This window comes from Eschrichtius robustus, chromosome 11, assembly GCF_028021215.1.
Source record: "Eschrichtius robustus isolate mEscRob2 chromosome 11, mEscRob2.pri, whole genome shotgun sequence".
Taxonomy (NCBI): Eukaryota; Metazoa; Chordata; class Mammalia; order Artiodactyla; family Eschrichtiidae; genus Eschrichtius; species Eschrichtius robustus.
The window spans coordinates 103,308,459-103,324,770 of record NC_090834.1 but is presented as its reverse complement, the minus strand read 5'-3'; the positions used below and the strand labels follow the sequence as shown (position 1 = coordinate 103,324,770).

The 16,312-nt window shown below is 41.8% G+C and overlaps 2 protein-coding genes across 2 annotated transcripts in view; one reads left to right on the top strand and one right to left on the bottom strand.

Annotated features, from left to right (window-relative positions):
• The window catches only part of STX3 (syntaxin 3), a 142,186-nt gene that overhangs the window by 84,848 nt on the left and 41,026 nt on the right, over nucleotides 1–16,312 (bottom strand). The gene's annotated exons all lie outside the window — the stretch shown is intronic.
• MRPL16 (mitochondrial ribosomal protein L16) lies at nucleotides 9,288–13,238 on the top strand. Its single transcript, XM_068555153.1, has 4 exons — nucleotides 9,288–9,455; nucleotides 9,818–9,883; nucleotides 11,568–11,716; nucleotides 12,561–13,238. The coding sequence occupies exons 1-4, from the start codon at nucleotides 9,401–9,403 to the stop codon at nucleotides 13,044–13,046; spliced, it is 756 nt and encodes a 251-aa protein (XP_068411254.1). The 5' UTR covers nucleotides 9,288–9,400; the 3' UTR covers nucleotides 13,047–13,238.

The window sequence follows — 16,312 nt, the reverse complement described above, 5'->3', positions numbered from 1 at the left end:
CAATACAGTTCCTAAAACTGAAGCCCAGAAGTGGACAGACTTCACGGCCCCATCACAGGCCTCCGCTCCTGGCATCTCAGAGTAAGAACCTGCTCTCTGGTAACAATCTGGCTCCCAGGAGAAAGAGGCGTGAACCACACAGGCCCAGATCCTCACACCCATCACAACTATTAGGTAAGTCACTGTATCCCCGAAAAAGACCAGGACTGTTACAATGGTAGAAACCCTCAGGGAGTGGTGAATAAGTGCTCTCTCATAACATATCATAATGTTTGTAATATGGAAAACATGGAAACAATGTGTATGTCCAAAAACAGAGCAATGCATAGGTAAACCCTGGTGGGTCTGTATGATGGGATTCTTATAAGTCACTAAAATTCATGTTGAAGATAAACACTTGATGACATGAAAAGACATCCATGCATAGCCAAGTGAAGCAATCAGACTACACAACATCACAATATCATCCGTCCCAGGGTGTGACAGTGGTTATCTCTGCATGATAGAATGATTAGTGATAGATGTTTTTTTGTTTATTTGTTTCTCTGGTTTCTAAGTTTTCTCCATTCAACACATAATAATTGAGCAATGGAAATGGGGGGAAATTATTTTAAACAAAGATGACTTTTTCTCCTTTAACAAAAAATTGGGCAACCAAAGGAAGGTGTGTGTGTGTGTGTGTGTGTGTGTGTGTGTGTGTGTATTCCGCACCCAGCGTTTGCTCTAATGATAGAAATTGAAGGAAAAAGAGGGGCATGAAAGACTAGGGGGAATCTCAGGCTGGTTTCATGTATGAAAACCTCGTTTTAACTACCTACCTAGTAATTAACTGTGTTCATCTGTATTGGCAGGGGTGGGGGACAGGGGATTGAGGTTGACAATGGGTCTGCTATGAGAAGTTGCAATTCCCCTTTGAGGAAGCACCTTAATTAAATGTAGTCTGTGTGGGTTCATTTTTGCGTAATCTGTAATGCCCCAGACTGCATTTCGTTGTTTCAGTGACTACAATAAGTGCTTTTGTGACCTCTAGTGGTCATGGCTGGTAAAGGCTAAGCCTCCTTTAGGGAGTGGTCAGTTATGCATAACCACTTTTGCGAAGATGCAGGAGAAAGAGGAAGGAAGATTGCTACCAAATACTTTTCCCCTATTTAAAAATAGTAAGGAATTAACAAAGTGGATATAGAGGGAACATACCTCTACATGATAAAGGCAAGCCTACAGTCAATATCTTACTCAAGCATGAAAAGCTGAAAGCATTTCCTCCAAGATCAGGAACAAGACAAGGATGCCTATTCTTGCCACTTTTATTCAACATAGTATTGGAAGTCCTAGTCACAGCAGTCAGACAAAGAAAAAAGAAATAAAAGGAATCCAAATTGGAAAGGAATAAATAAAACTATCACTGTTTGCAGATGACATGATACTACATATAGAAATTCGAGACATTACCAAATAACTAGAGCTAATAAATGAATTCAATAAAGTTGCAGGATACAAATTAATATAAAGAAATGTCATGTTTCTATATACTAACAACAAACTATCAGAACAATTAAGAAAACAATCCCACTTATAATTGCATCAAAAAGGATAAAATAAGAATAAATCTAACCAAAGAGGGAAAATACTTGTACTCAGAAAACTATAAGACACTGATCACAGAACTAGAACAAATTCTAAAATTTGTATGGAAACACAAAAGACCCTGAATAGCCAAAGCAATTTGAGAAAGAAGAACAAAGTTGGAGGTATCATGCTCCCTGATTTCAAACTACACTTCAAAGCTACAGTAATCTAAACAGTATGGTACTGGCACAAAAAGTAGATCAAAGGAACAGAATAGTGGATCCAGAAATAAACCACACTTATATGGTCAATTAAGCTACAATGAAGGAGACAAGAATATATGACGGGGAAAAGACAGCTCCTTTAATAAATGGTTTTGGGAAAACTGAACAGCTATGTGCAAAAGAATCAAACGAGACTACTTCCTCACACCATATACAAAAATAAACTCAAAATGGATTAAAGTTGTAAATGTAAGACCTGAAACCATAAAACTCCTAGAAGGAAACAGAGGCAGTAAGCTCTTTGACATCAGCCTTAGCAGTATTTTTTTGGATATGTCTCCTTAAGCAAGAGAAACAAAAGCAAAAATTTTAAAAATGGGACTACATCAAACTAGAAATCTTTTGTACAGCAAAGGATACTATCAATCAAGTGAAAAGGCAGCCTACTAAGTGTAAGAAGATACTTACAAATGATGTATCTGATGAGAGATTAATATCCAAAATACACAAAGAACTCATACAACTCAACATGAAAAAAAATACCCTGATTTTAAAATGGGCAGAGGACCTGAATAGACATTTTTTTTTTCAAAGAAAACATACAGAAACCAACAGGTACATGAAAAGATGCTCAATATTGTTAATCAGCAAATCAAAACCACAATGAGATACAACCTCACACCTGTCAGAATGGCTATCATCAAAAAGACAACAAATCACAAGTGTTGGCAAGGATGTGGAGCAATTAGAACCCTCGTGCACTGTTGGTAGGATTGTAAAACGATGCAGCCACTATGAAAAACCGTATGGAGCCTCCTTTAAAAATTTAAATAGAACTGCCATATGATCCAGCAATTTCACTTCTGAGTATTGACCTGATGAAGATATTAAAAAAATATAATTCAAAAAGATATAAACACTGCAATGTTTATTGCAGCACTATTTACAATAGCCAAGATATGGAAGCAACCTAAGTGTCTATCAATAGAAATCTTACCATTTGTGACAGTCTAGATGGATCTAGAGGGTATTGTGCTAAGTGAAATAAGTCAGACAAAGAAAGACAAATATTGCATGATCTCACTTATGTGTGGAATCGAAAAACAAACAAACAAACAAAACAAAATGAAAACAGATTCACAGATACAGAGAACAAACAGGTGATTGCCAGAAGGGGAGCAGTGAAATAGGTGAAGGGGGTTAAGAGGTACAAACCTCAGTTATATAATAAATAAGTCAAGGGAACATATAGCATAAGGAATGTGGTCAATAATATCGTAATAACTATTTATGGGTCCAGATGGTTACAAGACTTATCGTGGGGAACATTTCATAACGTATGCAAGTGTCAAGTCATTATGTAGTACATCTGAAACTAACATAATATTGTATGTCAACTATATTTCAATTAAAACAAGTTTTAAAAGGTACAAATGAACTTATCTACAAAACAGAAACAGAGTCACAGATGTAGAAAACAAACTTATGGTTACCAGGGAGTAAGGGCGGGAAGGGATAAATTGAAAGATTGGGATTGACATATACACACTACTATATATAAAATAGATAACTAATATGGACTTACTGTACAGCACAGGGAACTCTACTCAATACTCTGTAATGGCCTATATGGGAAAAGAACCTAAAAAAGAGTGGATACATGTATATGTATAAGTGATTCACTTTACTGTACACCTGAAACTAACACAACACTGCAAATCACCTATACTCCAATAAAAATGTTTTAAAAAACCAAAAATATTCCAAAACAACTGACTACAATTAAATTTCACAAGTAAATGATTCTTGTTCCTTTGGGTCTGGGTTTGCCAATCAGCGTTCATACAGTTGCCTGCTTCTGGAACCAAGTCCTTGACTTTGTTTGCAGGTACACTCTTTAGAGTTGTCTCAGCGATGCCAGCTTTAAGCTCTGAAACCTATGCTAATAAATCAATTTCCTGAAATACCATTAAATACATAAATAAATAAATAAATAAATTTTTAATAAAAAATAAAATAAAAACAATATGCAACAGTACTTGCCTTTAACCAGCTATCTGAATGACTTGTAGCAAGTTCATGATTGAAGATAACATGCTGATGAGGAGGTAGAACTAAATACTTGACTCCTCTAGCCCCTCCCAACTGAGAGCCTGTAGTTCTTTGAAATAGCAAAAGCCTTGAGTCTTGCTCAGAAGTGCAAATGATTCTGAGATTAAAATGAACACACACACAAAAAAATATGAAGAACAACAATTCTGGCCAAGGAAATAAAAATGGAAAGGGAGAGAAGATGGAACTTAACAAAAAGTCTTAAATTTTATCTTGAAGACCAAACATGCAAAACGTGCCATAATGTTTTTTGCAAAGTAAAGTGCAAAAATGGAGACCTTGACAAGACGTATATAAAAATGCGTAATAAAGTAACAATGATTAAAACAGTGTATCACTGGTTTCAGAACAGAGAGAACATGAGAACGGAATAAAGTGTCAAAAGGAATAAAAAAAATTATGTGGGAATTTAGTACATTATAAAGTCACATATTAAATGAGAATTTTCAACTTGGAAAAGAATTATGTTAGATCCCTACCTCTGGCCCTTATAAGCATATGATCAGAGGCAAAAACTCTTAAGAAAATTACTGTCAGATTTTTCTGCTTAAAGAAAAACATAATGGGGAATTCGCTGGCGGTCCAGTGGTCAGACTCCTCGCTTTCACTGCCAAGGGCCCAAGTTCGATCCCTGGTCAGGGAACTAAGATCCCACAAGCTGTGTGACATAGCCGAAAAAAAAAAAAAAAATCATAATGGTCATGCCTCAAAAAAAAATTAAAAGACATACTGAAAAATGAAAAAAAAATCAAAACATATACAACTGAAGTGGAGTTAATATACTTATACATAACAAGCAGTTTTGAATCGATAAAAAAATGAACAGTATGATCGAAAAGTACACAAGCAAGCAAATCACACATACAGTAAAACAAACAGACAAAAACATATGAAACCAAAGAGATGAGAAAAAGTTCAACATTGCTAGTTAATTTTTTTAAATTTTTATTGCTAGTTATTGCAAACTAAGGGACTTCCCTGGTGGTCCAGTGGTTAAGACTCCATGCTTCCAATGCAGGGACTGCGGGTTCGATCCCTGGTCTGGGAGTTAAGATCCCACATGTTGTTTGGCCAAAAAAATAAAAAATAAAGACAAAAAAGCAAACTAAGTATAACCAGATGTAAGTTAGATCACTAAGTAGAACTCAGAGAAGGCTATCAGAAATCAACTTTAGTTTACCTTGCTACTATTTATCCAAACCAACTCTGTAAGGCTGGGGTTTTTTTTTGCATTTTCTCATTACTCTCTGATATTAAAAAAAAAAAAGTTGTGTTGTCACTTCTAACCACAGAAAACATATTGATTTCAGTAACTAAAATGTCCAAAACTGTGTAAAAATCAAAACTCTGAATTGCATTTGAAGGTAAAGCTGCTCCCTGCTCCCAGCTCAGCCCAACTCCAGATAGAAAGTGGGGAAAACAAAAATGGAGGCAAGGGAAGAGGTCTCTATTTCCTCACTTCTGCACATTTACCAATCACTTAAGATCTTTTCTGCCCCTGACCCCTCACCTCTGACCCCTTTGGGATGGCTTACCATCATGGCACCTGTTATGAGTTGACTTGTATCCTCCTCTCCCCTGAAAAAAAGCATAAGTTGGAGTCCTAACCCCTAGCACCTCAAAATGTGGCCTTATTTGGAGAAAGGATCTTTACTGAGGAAATCAAGTTATAGTGAGGTAATTAAGGTGGGCCCTAATCCAATAAGACTAGCATTCTTATAAAAAGGGGGAATTTGGACACATGACAGACAAACATAGAGGGAAAATGATATGAAGAGACACAGGGAGAAGACGGCCGTCTGCCAGCCAAGCAGAGATCCTTCCCCACAGCCCTCAAAGAAACCAACCTTGCTGACACCTTGATTTCACACTTCAAGCCTCCAGAACTGTGAGGCAATAAAATTCTATTGTTTAAGCCACCCAGTCTGGGGTACTTTGTTACAGCATCCAACGGTACCGACTCGGGTCCGGGTAGAGTTTAAAGTATACTCTTTCTCTTATGGTGCTTTATGGAGTCTTCAGAGGACACACACACACACACACACACACCCTAACCCTAACTGCTGAGGACATCTGAGTTCCCTTGATGCAGGCAAATTCACCTCTGCTAAACGTTTGGCTGTTTGCATATAATTCTTCTCACAGGCCCTGGACATCCATCATTACACCTCTTCCACCTTCTTTCTCCTTGTCTGTCCATGGGGTTCCGTTGGACAGGATATAAGAAAACCGTAAACCCACACACTGCACTGGGGTCCGCATCTGGTCAACAGGATGTTCACACCTTTGACCTGCCATCAATAGTAATGTGGCTACTTCTCTCTACTCTGATGTCACAGGCTGCTTTGATCAGCCTCCAAACATAGACTTTCCCAAGCCTGTGTCAACACCAACCCCCTTCAAACTGCAGAGGCCTCATATCAAGCTCTCTGTGTGATCTTGAAGTGTCTCTCACTAAGCTTGATGGATCACCTCACCCCTAACCATTGGAGAAGGGAAGTGAAACTCACAGTATATCAACTCTGTCCAAAGAAATCTTTATTGTCATTGCCAGTTTCCACTTCCTTTCTTGATTTTTCCAGTGCTTTTTACAGGCTGGAGGAGAGTGGGTGGCTAAGGAAAGCAAAGCCACTTCCAGCCAGCTCCTTTATAAATCCAGCCTAGGAGGCCCAGCTCCTCACTTTGGAATACGGGGATTACCACATACCTTGGGCCCTCAGGCAAAACTAAGTCAGAAGCAATTCTGCTTTAAAACCCTGTTATAAACATATAACATTGGATGTGGTTTTTCACCTTTCATATTGGCAACGCTCTAAAAGAACTTTCATATCCTTCCTCAGAAAGGGTGTACATAAACAGTCACGCTGATACATTGTTGGTGAAGGCCAGTTTCAAGCAATTTTATGAGGTAAAATGATTTTCAATGAACATCCCTTTGATCCAGTGATTTTTCTTTGGAATTTGCTCAAAAGAAATACCAAAACAGTACGAAAATGGTATGTATAAGGATGTTTATTACAGCATGATCTATAATAACAGACTTGTAAATAACTTGACTAAGCCACAATAGGGAATCATTTATTATGGTGAAAAAATTCATAGGAATACCATGGATCTAGTCTGTAAACGCCAAGACAAAAGCATGAACAGTAGTTGGCATTGTTCCCTCTTCTTGGCCAAACAATTAGGACTAGATCCATTCTTCGTGCCTGTTGACTTACTCCCTGAGAAATGCTGGAAATAGCTCTCTTGTAAAACTCTATTAACTCCCCAAGTTGGGACTGACTCTAATTTAGCTGGAAAGCTCTGGAATATGTGTAGACACATTCATTTTTCTCATGGCAGTAAGGTGTGTATGTGTATGTGTGTGTGTGTGTTTGTGTGTGCCATTTAAGTCAACAACCGGACCTGGGACTGGGCTACAAGGTTCTGTTATCTCTGGATGTTTAAATAAGAAGATTAAAAACTGAGGTGTTAGATAATTTTTATACAGGTGGGAAAAATATACATCCCAGTGAATACTGGCCTGGATAGTCCAGAAACAATGCCTTGTACCTATACTCTACTTCTTAAATTTTCAAAGTGCTCATAGAGCACTGATTCCCAAACTTGATTGGGCATTAGAATCACCTGTGGGGCTAGTTCACAATAGGACTTCCTGAACCCCACCTTTAGAGTTTCTTAGTAAGTGGGGACCAGATATTCACATTTTTAAGAGGCCTCAGGAAAGTCCAAAGCCCAACTTTTGAGAGATGTTAGCAAATGCATTCCAATAAAAGTAAGTTCATCAAGGTTCTTAATCCTACGTTGCATCATACTACCTGTGTAGCAAATCGTTTAATCCCTGAACCTCAGTTTCCTACAAATAACTGCCACTGAACTATCAGAAGAGAAGAGTAAATAAAAGAGCTGTGAAAAATCGAAGGGAAAAATGATTTTCTGTGATCAGGGAAGACCTCAGGTCCATTCTTCGATTTTTCATACCTCTTTATTTAAACTTATCATCTCTCAACGTTAGCTATTTGTATTCTCATCATATCATCCCTACATAAATATAAATTCATAAAGGATCACTGATTTTTCATATTTGTATCCTCCATTGTACTTAACACAACTCTTACAGAGAAAAATAGACATTACAGTTACTCCTTAAATGTAGACTTTTGAGTTAATTTTTAGTTCTTTTAAAATAAGCAGTGAGGTAGAAGTTTTAGGGCACCAAAAGACTTAGAGACCAATCAAAGAGTGACTGTACTGCAGCTTTATTCTCCATCCAAACAATCTTATACAATATTCAGCTTGAGATTTTTAAATACCTGAGTACATTTGAATCTCCCACTTTCGGTGGAAGGGAGAGGGGAGCACAGAAGAGCTGCCCAGAATCCGACACGGGCTGAGGGGGCGAGGGCAGTTTAACCCTTTTAAAACTGCTCTTGGGACAGAAATGATTGGCTGTAATAAAATTCACTAACTCTTTTGATACAGATTCAGTGTGCAAATAATCAAGAAGTACATAAAACTGTGGACAGGGAGCGTTCTTCCAGTAGCTTTGCGAGATTACATGTTTTATTTGTTGCCATTTACGATATTAATCCTTGGAGAAAGACCACGCACAGATTTAGCATGATTTAAATACAACAGACATCAGCCTCAATTGGTAATCCCATCGGTGTCCTAGAAGCTTGGAAAAAGATACTCCCTCTTTCTAAATATTAAAAAGCTTCAGGCCCATAAAAATGATTTGCCCAACATTCTCCCAGAATAATTATACCTTTTTTTCATTTTAACTTGATATCGAGTCATATTGTCCGTTCACTGGGGTCTGTGGAGTCACACCGACTGTGCTCAAATACTGATTGTACTGTTTTCCTGCTTTGTGACCCTAGGAAAGTTAAATCCTTTGACCTTCGAGATGGAATCTGCAAAGTGGGTGTAATGACTTACTTATCGCATGGATTCGTTGGGAGGACTAGACGCAAGGATGAGGTACTCATCGCCCGACACATTGCAAGAGCCCAGTAAATGTTAAGACAGCGATGAGTCCTTCGCTTTTTTCTAACGTCTTGCGGGAGAGAAAGGGGCTAGAGACGCGGCGTAATGTAGTGAATTGTAAGGAACCAACTTGCCATATGAACCCAGGCTTTCTCAGCATGGTACTTCGCGGAGAAAACTGCCCGCCCTGCCGCCCTCATCTCCGGAGAGACCCCAGAAAGAACCCAGAAAGACCCCAGAAAGAACGCAGAGCCCCCAACGGCCAAAGGGGCACCGGGGCGTGACCCGCAGACACGAGGCCGGAACCCAGGTACCGAGGCTCCGGTTTCTACCGCTTCCACCCGCCCTCACTGCAGGGGGGACCGGCGCGAACGCAACTTCCGGCCCGACCAGGTTGGGGCCGGAGCCGGTTCCGGCGTGGCTCGAGAGTGCCGCGTTCCCTGCCCGCGTCGAAGTGTCCGCTGCGGTCGCCGTGGGGAGCCCGACGCGACCGCACGCGCGTGACCATGTGGCGGCTGCTGGCTCGCGCCCGCGCGCCCCTCCTGCGGGCGCCTTTGTTAGGTCAGAAGTTCCCTGTTGTTCCCTCCAGGCCTTGCCTCTCTCCACGTCCCTCCCCCGCATCGGGTATCTCGCACAGTCCCAAGACTCTGCGCACGGTTGCGGAAGCACGGGGAAGGGGCTGCTCTTTGCTGCCGCCCCTCCCGCCATAAGGTTCGTGCAAAAGGGTCAACAGCGTTCGTGCAACCTGGGGATCGGCGCCCAGAGTCCCCGGCTTGTCCTGTGGGGGCGGGGGGCAGTGAGCCCCTTTAGTGGAACCCACGTCCCAAACCCACAGGACACCTCTGTCAGGAGCATATTTGGCCCAGAGTGTACCAAGCCCTGGCCTTCTCGCCTTCGTCGTTTAACTTGATCTGTCTTTGTAGATTCTTGGGCAGCGCCGCCCGCCAGCGCTGGCTTAAAGACGCTGCTCCCGGTGCCAACTTTTGACGGTGAGAGCTTATCTGTTTTCCTGTTTGTAAGCCTTTTCTGTGATGGAACCCAGCAGAGGATAGGTAAAGAGTAGGGAGTATTCTTGTGCCCCCTATCCCCATTCACCCATTCAGTAATTACGTATTGAAGGCATACTGTACGCCAGGCAGTGTTCTAAGCGCTAGAGAAAAATCGAAGAACGAGACTCACAAAGGCTCCTGCTTTTAGGGAGCCAACCTGTCATGGATTATCTCCCCTATGGCCTGCCACTGGTGCGTGGCCCACAGCTGCCCACTCATCTAAACCTAATTGGCCTCAATTTAGACTTTTGATGTTTGCTCCAAATGAGGTTACACATGTGCAGTCAGTAACAGTATTATGTGAAAAGCATTAATTTGTTAATATAAACAATTAAGGTAAGCCACAATTTGGTATATCTAACTTACCTTTTTTTTTTTTTTTTTAATATATCGGAAATCTCAAAAAAAATGAAAGGGGCCTTGACCTCTGAGGGCCTTATCTTCTACACATAATTGTGAAACTACTACATGCACTGGAGTACATACGGCCATGGAGGCAAGAGAAAGCATTACGAAGTTTCTCTTTAGCTACATACAGAAATGGCAGGGGGCAGTTTCTGTAGCCCTTAAAGTCTCCTGTTTGATATTGGACTCCATCACAGAGCCATGCTTGTTTTACTATAGCAATACTTTAGATGACTTACAAGTTAATTTTTTTTTTCCATATTGTCAAAACGTCAGACATGATAAAGACGTAGCATGTCTGGCCCTCACCCAGCAAGCACATTGTAGTACAGGTCTCAGCATGAAAAGCCCCTGTATATATAAAGAGCACTGATCAAAGGAGTACTAGGTTGTAAGTTTCCCAACAAGAATGTGGCAGAGCAGGAGAACTTAGGTATTTTGATGTGCAATATAGTATCCTTTCCACTACCTCTGTTATCAGAGAGGCAGTGTGGTATTTCTTCTTAAGTGACATACTGTCTAGCTTTGCTGTTTTGACTGGATGACCCGAACCAAATTATAAAATGTCTCTAGGCCTGAAGTTCCTCTTCTATAAAATGGAGATTAAAAATACTACCTGCCTAGTGTTCTCTTTCTTGATGTGGATGATAGTTACGTGGGTATGTTTGTGTGTTCACTTTGTGATAATTCACATTTTTTTATGGGGCCCTTTGATACATGTGTGTTAAACTTTTAAAGGTTTAAAAATATTAAAAAGGAAGCCCTAAAAGATACCAAGGCTATCAAGTTGTTTTAAAGATTAAATGAGATAATGCATGTAAAGCATTCGGCTCAATTCCAGCACTTAGTAAACATTCACACACACACAAAAATGTTACCTAGTGTTATTTTGTGACACTCTCATATCTCTATACCTTCTCTAACAGTCCCTTTTTCAGTGTTAGGTACAGAGTAGGCATTTTAAAAAAGCATTTTGGTTTGAAGGTGAAAACTCTGCTCTCTTAAAAGGTTCAAAAACATTTGCATCAACCACTGTCGTAATCAGAAGATTCCAGTGTCAGTGAAAGCACCCACAAGATAAACCTAACACACTTTTGGAATTGTTGTTGAGTGGTAACTTTAAGACTTTGACCTGATTGTTATAAATCTTTCTAGGAAGAAAATGAATCCTTTGAGATGTGTGGTTTGACTTATTCTTGGTTGTCTGTGCTCCTTTTAGATGTTTCCATTCCTGAAAAGCCCAAGCTCAGATTTGTTGAAAGGGTACCACTTGTGCCAAAAGTGAGAAGAGAGCCTAAAAACCTGAGTGACATAAGGGGACCTTCCACTGAAGCCACTGAGTTCACTGAAGGCAGTTTTGCGATCTTGGTGAGTCCAGCGTCAAGCGGCTATAGGATGGAAGCCAGGGATTAAACTAGACTCCTTGAGTTCATTCTCGTCTCTTCCTCCACAGGTTTTACTAGAACTGCCACTAGTTGCCCTTTAAACTGATGAGCAGGACCCAGTAAGCATTAAGTCATAAATGTTTTTTGTTTTACGTAGAGTGAAAATAATGTGAAAGCAGAAGGAAGAGGCTACCTAATTTACCCCATAATCAGACCATGAGATTTTCTCAAGCCTCTGGTCAAAATAAAACTATCCATGTTTTAGTACATGGGACAGACGTTTCCTTACTCATCAGTTAGCTTCCGTGAGGACGTGACGTCAGTACCTACACAAATGGCTGTGGACAAGGATTTAGTTCCCATCAGGCAGCCAGAGTGATGTTTTAACGTCCGACTCCCACAGCCTGCATGATCAGCCCCTGCCAGCCTCTCAGATCTCAGTCTGTTCCCCATTCCTCTCTCTACTCCGGCCACACTGGCTTCTGCTCAGACTCACCAAGCCATTTGCTGCGCCAAAGCCTTCGCATATGCCATTCCTCTGCCTGGAACACTCATCTGTTTTCCCTTGGCTGGTTCGTTCCATTCTGGCCTCAGCTATAAAGGTCACCTCCTCAAAGAGGTCTTCCCTGGCTATCCATTGAAGCGGGTCCACCCTTGTTCCCATTTATTACTGTACCCTAGGCTTTTCCTCCATGGTACTTACTAGAACTTATATTTTTACTTTCATGTGTATCATTGAAGCCACAGTTACCATAAAAGAGACATAATAGATCCGATGAAGGATATCTAAATCCCCATATGTTTCTAATTCTTCCATTTACTTTTAGGCACTGGGTGGCGGTTACCTCCATTGGGGGCATTTTGAAATGATGCGCCTGACGATCAACCGGTCTATGGACCCCAAGAACATGTTTGCCTTATGGCGAGTACCAGCCCCTTTCAAGCCCATCACCCGCAAGGGTATGGGACAGCGCATGGGGGGCGGCAAAGGTGCCATCGATCACTACGTGACCCCTGTGAAGGCTGGCCGCCTCATAGTAGAGATGGGCGGGCGTTGCGAATTCCAAGAGGTACAGGGTTTCCTCGACCAGGTTGCCCACAAGTTGCCCTTCCCCGCGAAGGCTGTGAGCCGTGAGACTCTAGAGAAGATGCGGAAAGATCAAGAAGAACGAGAACGGAACAACCAAAACCCCTGGACCTTTGAGCGCATTGTCACTGCCAACATGCTGGGGATACGGAAAGTGCTGAGCCCCTACGACCTGACCCATAAGGGGCGATACTGGGGCAAGTTCTACATGCCTGAGCGTGTGTAGTGAGGATGTGAGCAGGAAACGGACACAGGCTGTTTATTCCCCTCAGCCAGTCCTTCAAGTCTTTGGGTAGCTCTGATGTCATAACCAAGGAGCAGCATATGAGTAGCTGCTTTCTGAAAAGCTGTACATTATCTGTCAGGTTTTTTTAAGTGCATTATATTTATATTAAATAAAGTTTGAGCATCACCTCAAGATGATGTAACTTCTCGTTGGTCACTAATTCCCTTAAATGATTAAGAACCAGGCCTGATTGACCGTTTGTTAGGAGCTCTGATTCTCCCCGGCTATAAGATAAATGTCTTCAAGGCTGAAGCAAATGTTTGCATCTCCCACCTCTGATTCAAGTCAGACTTAATATCTGTACTGCCTTTTATATATACACACTTCAGGAGCTAGTTTCTATGACATTTTACTAGTTACAGACTTTTAATGTTTTTGGAAAAGCAAAGAAAACAACAGTACATAGGTTAATTGATTCAACATATTTATTTACGCCCAGCTACCCATCTTCTCTCAATCTTAGAAGGGGGGATGTTGGACAGTACGGCAACAGACATACCCTTGCCTTTCAGCAAAAGGAACTGATAGAAACAAAACCTGAATTGTGTGGTCCTTCCTAGGCCTGAAACCCTCTGGGGATGGGGGGTATTTGGCTCTATATCTGTGTCCCTACAGGTCCTAGCACAGTGCAGGGTGCCACACAGCACTCAAATCATGACTGTTGAATGAACAAGGGCCCTGGGTGACTCAAAGCCCCATGGTTCCAGCTCCCTGTTTGCCTTTAACAACATTCATCTATTTTTCAGAGCTAGCCAGCAATGGTTTCTATCCTGTATTCAAACCAAAGGAAATACAGATAGATAGGAAAAATATTAAACCATTTGCTTTGAAAGTGGGCAGAAAACAGCACACTGACTAAAATGTCAATTTTTTAAAGCCCACTTTCTTAAAAAGTAAGACCTCCGGCAAAGAAAATAATTTACTTTCAAAAGTACAAACTTAAGCAGTGGTGTGGTCCTCGAGAATTGTATACCGTGATTTTTTAATATATTTTTAGTGAACCTCTTGTACTATAACTAATCACTAAATTGCATTAGAACACACCTGAACCTTGAATTGGGGACAGTGTTTGGAACAGTTTCTTGTACACAAGTTACTGGCCAGCAAAGCCAGTTTCAGCTGGCAGCGTGAATCAGTGAGAAGGGGTGTGAGTGACAGCCTCGTTTTTCTGACCTAACTTTGTCACCTCTTTGTTAGGGTTCACAGAGCATGGTATTCGTGACTGTTGGGCGTTCAATCACAGCATAACGTGTTTCTTATGGGGTCCACGTTTAATTACTGAACCACAATCCTGGGGCCAGCCATCTCTGCAAAGTAAGAGGCCGTTGACAGAACTCTATCACCACCTCCCGTAAAAAAAGGACTTTAAAAGTGTATGTTGTGAAAGGGGGGCCTGCTGTGCTTCTGCGTGGGTGGATGGACCATTCCCAGGCATTTCTACACAGCCTGTGACACAGACCATTTCCCACTGATGCCTTAAAGCGTTTAAGAGGCAAGTCCAAGGACTCGGCCATAGCAGAAATGAGAGCTTAATTTCAGATAAAGTCAACAGATTCTTGAGCAGCTATAAGCGGCAGGCACTGCGCTAAGTACTGGGGACACAGCAGCGAGGGAGACGTGCCTGGGGCCTATCGTTAGACAATCACCTTGGAGAACGTTGGACCCTGAAGAAGGAAGGAGACAGAGCGTTGGTCAAAGGTGAGACCCAGAACTGGCAGAGCAGAAGTGACAAGTGCCCTGATCCTGATTGACTCCCAGCAGGTAAAATCAGATCCTGGTGAGCCGGGTGTGCTTCAGCCATAACGGCAGCCTGGGCTCTGGCTCCGAGTTTATTTCCTAAACAGGTACCTATGCTTTCTCCTCTACCCTGCAGTCTCCTCCTTTAACCATCCTCCTAACCTGCTACACAGTGCCGTACTCCCTGTTCCTTCACCCCTGCCTGCCACCCAAGTCCGTATTTTTGTAAATCTCCCTTTGCGTAACTTTTAACTGGTAGGTGGTTGAGGTCCTGTGTCCTAAGAGGTTTCATAATGGAAAGAAGAGCTTTTGAGGAATCTGCAGCGGAGAAGGGATGGCACCACAGAGGTGGAAGAAGAATTGAAAATGCCAGGTGAGGATCCACCTGTGAGGACTGAAGGGGATAACAAAAACGGAGGGAAAAAAATCATAGATTATACAGCAAAACGTGTGGGGCTAGGATCACCAAGCCTGTCTACAGGGGTAAGGGACTACTCACAAGGCTGCAAAAACCTGGCCTAACCTCATAAGGGGAAAATTTTATTGATATTTACTTTGGGCTCCCTGTGTGGCCCTCTTCCAAAGAGTTCAGGGTGCTTCTAATGCAATAATGAATTCATTCTCCTCTGCTGTTCCCACATGCCAGTGCCCAGATGTCACTACAGGAAATCAACACCCTTAGGCAAAGCATTCTGAACAAAACAGTCTGCTACCAGACCTGCTTATGGGACAGACTGCCACCTTCTGTCTCCCCATCTACCAACTCCCTCTTCACTCATTTTTCTTGGTTTTCTCCAACCTTTATTCCAGCACCCAATCCCACACAGATTAAGGCACCTGGTGACAACCAAAGCCCTCAGGACACAAGCGTCTCGAGCGAAAACAGGCCTGACCCTCCCCACAGACGGCTCACCTGTTTTGTTTTGGCTTTTTTCAGGCAAATATGCCCCCAATAGTAGAAGCTAAGATGATCGCAAGGATAACACAGCAGATCATGATCATGATCTTCTTCTGCTCATCCAGACAAGGAAAGAAAAAGCACGTGAGAAACAATGTCACTGCAGAGAGGGTTCCAAAGGAAGGGAGACAAGGGTGGGTCTGGGCATGGAAGCAGATGTGAAGGTAAAGGGAGATGGATCTGGCTTCTAGAACCCAGGGTACTAAGAGAAACGTTACTTCTCGGTGAGAGATGCAAAAATCAGATCAACGGCAAGCTCAGAGGATGTTTCGTATGTAACATGTTCTGCCTTCCAGCTGCCATCCTATCAGATTTACCCCACTTCCCCCCAGAGCGAGATTCTCTCAGTGAGTCAGCTGAAGTCTTTGGGGAGGGGGGGATCCCTTGAAATCTTAAGACTCAAATACAGTTACACTGCACTCTTTGAGAGTTAAACCATTTTCAAAAATTAGAACTTTTGATCCATCTGATCTAGCACATGGTTAAAAAAAAATCTAACCCCTTTCCGAAA

Coding starts and splice junctions, on each gene's coding strand:
- MRPL16 (XM_068555153.1), top strand. CDS start 9,401: ATGTGGCGGCTGCTGGCTCGCGCCCGCGCGCCCCTCCTGCGGGCGCCT. Junction 9,456..9,817: donor CCTGCGGGCGCCTTTGTTAG/GTCAGAAGTTCC, acceptor CTGTCTTTGTAG/ATTCTTGGGCAGCGCCGCCC. Junction 11,717..12,560: donor AAGGCAGTTTTGCGATCTTG/GTGAGTCCAGCG, acceptor ATTTACTTTTAG/GCACTGGGTGGCGGTTACCT.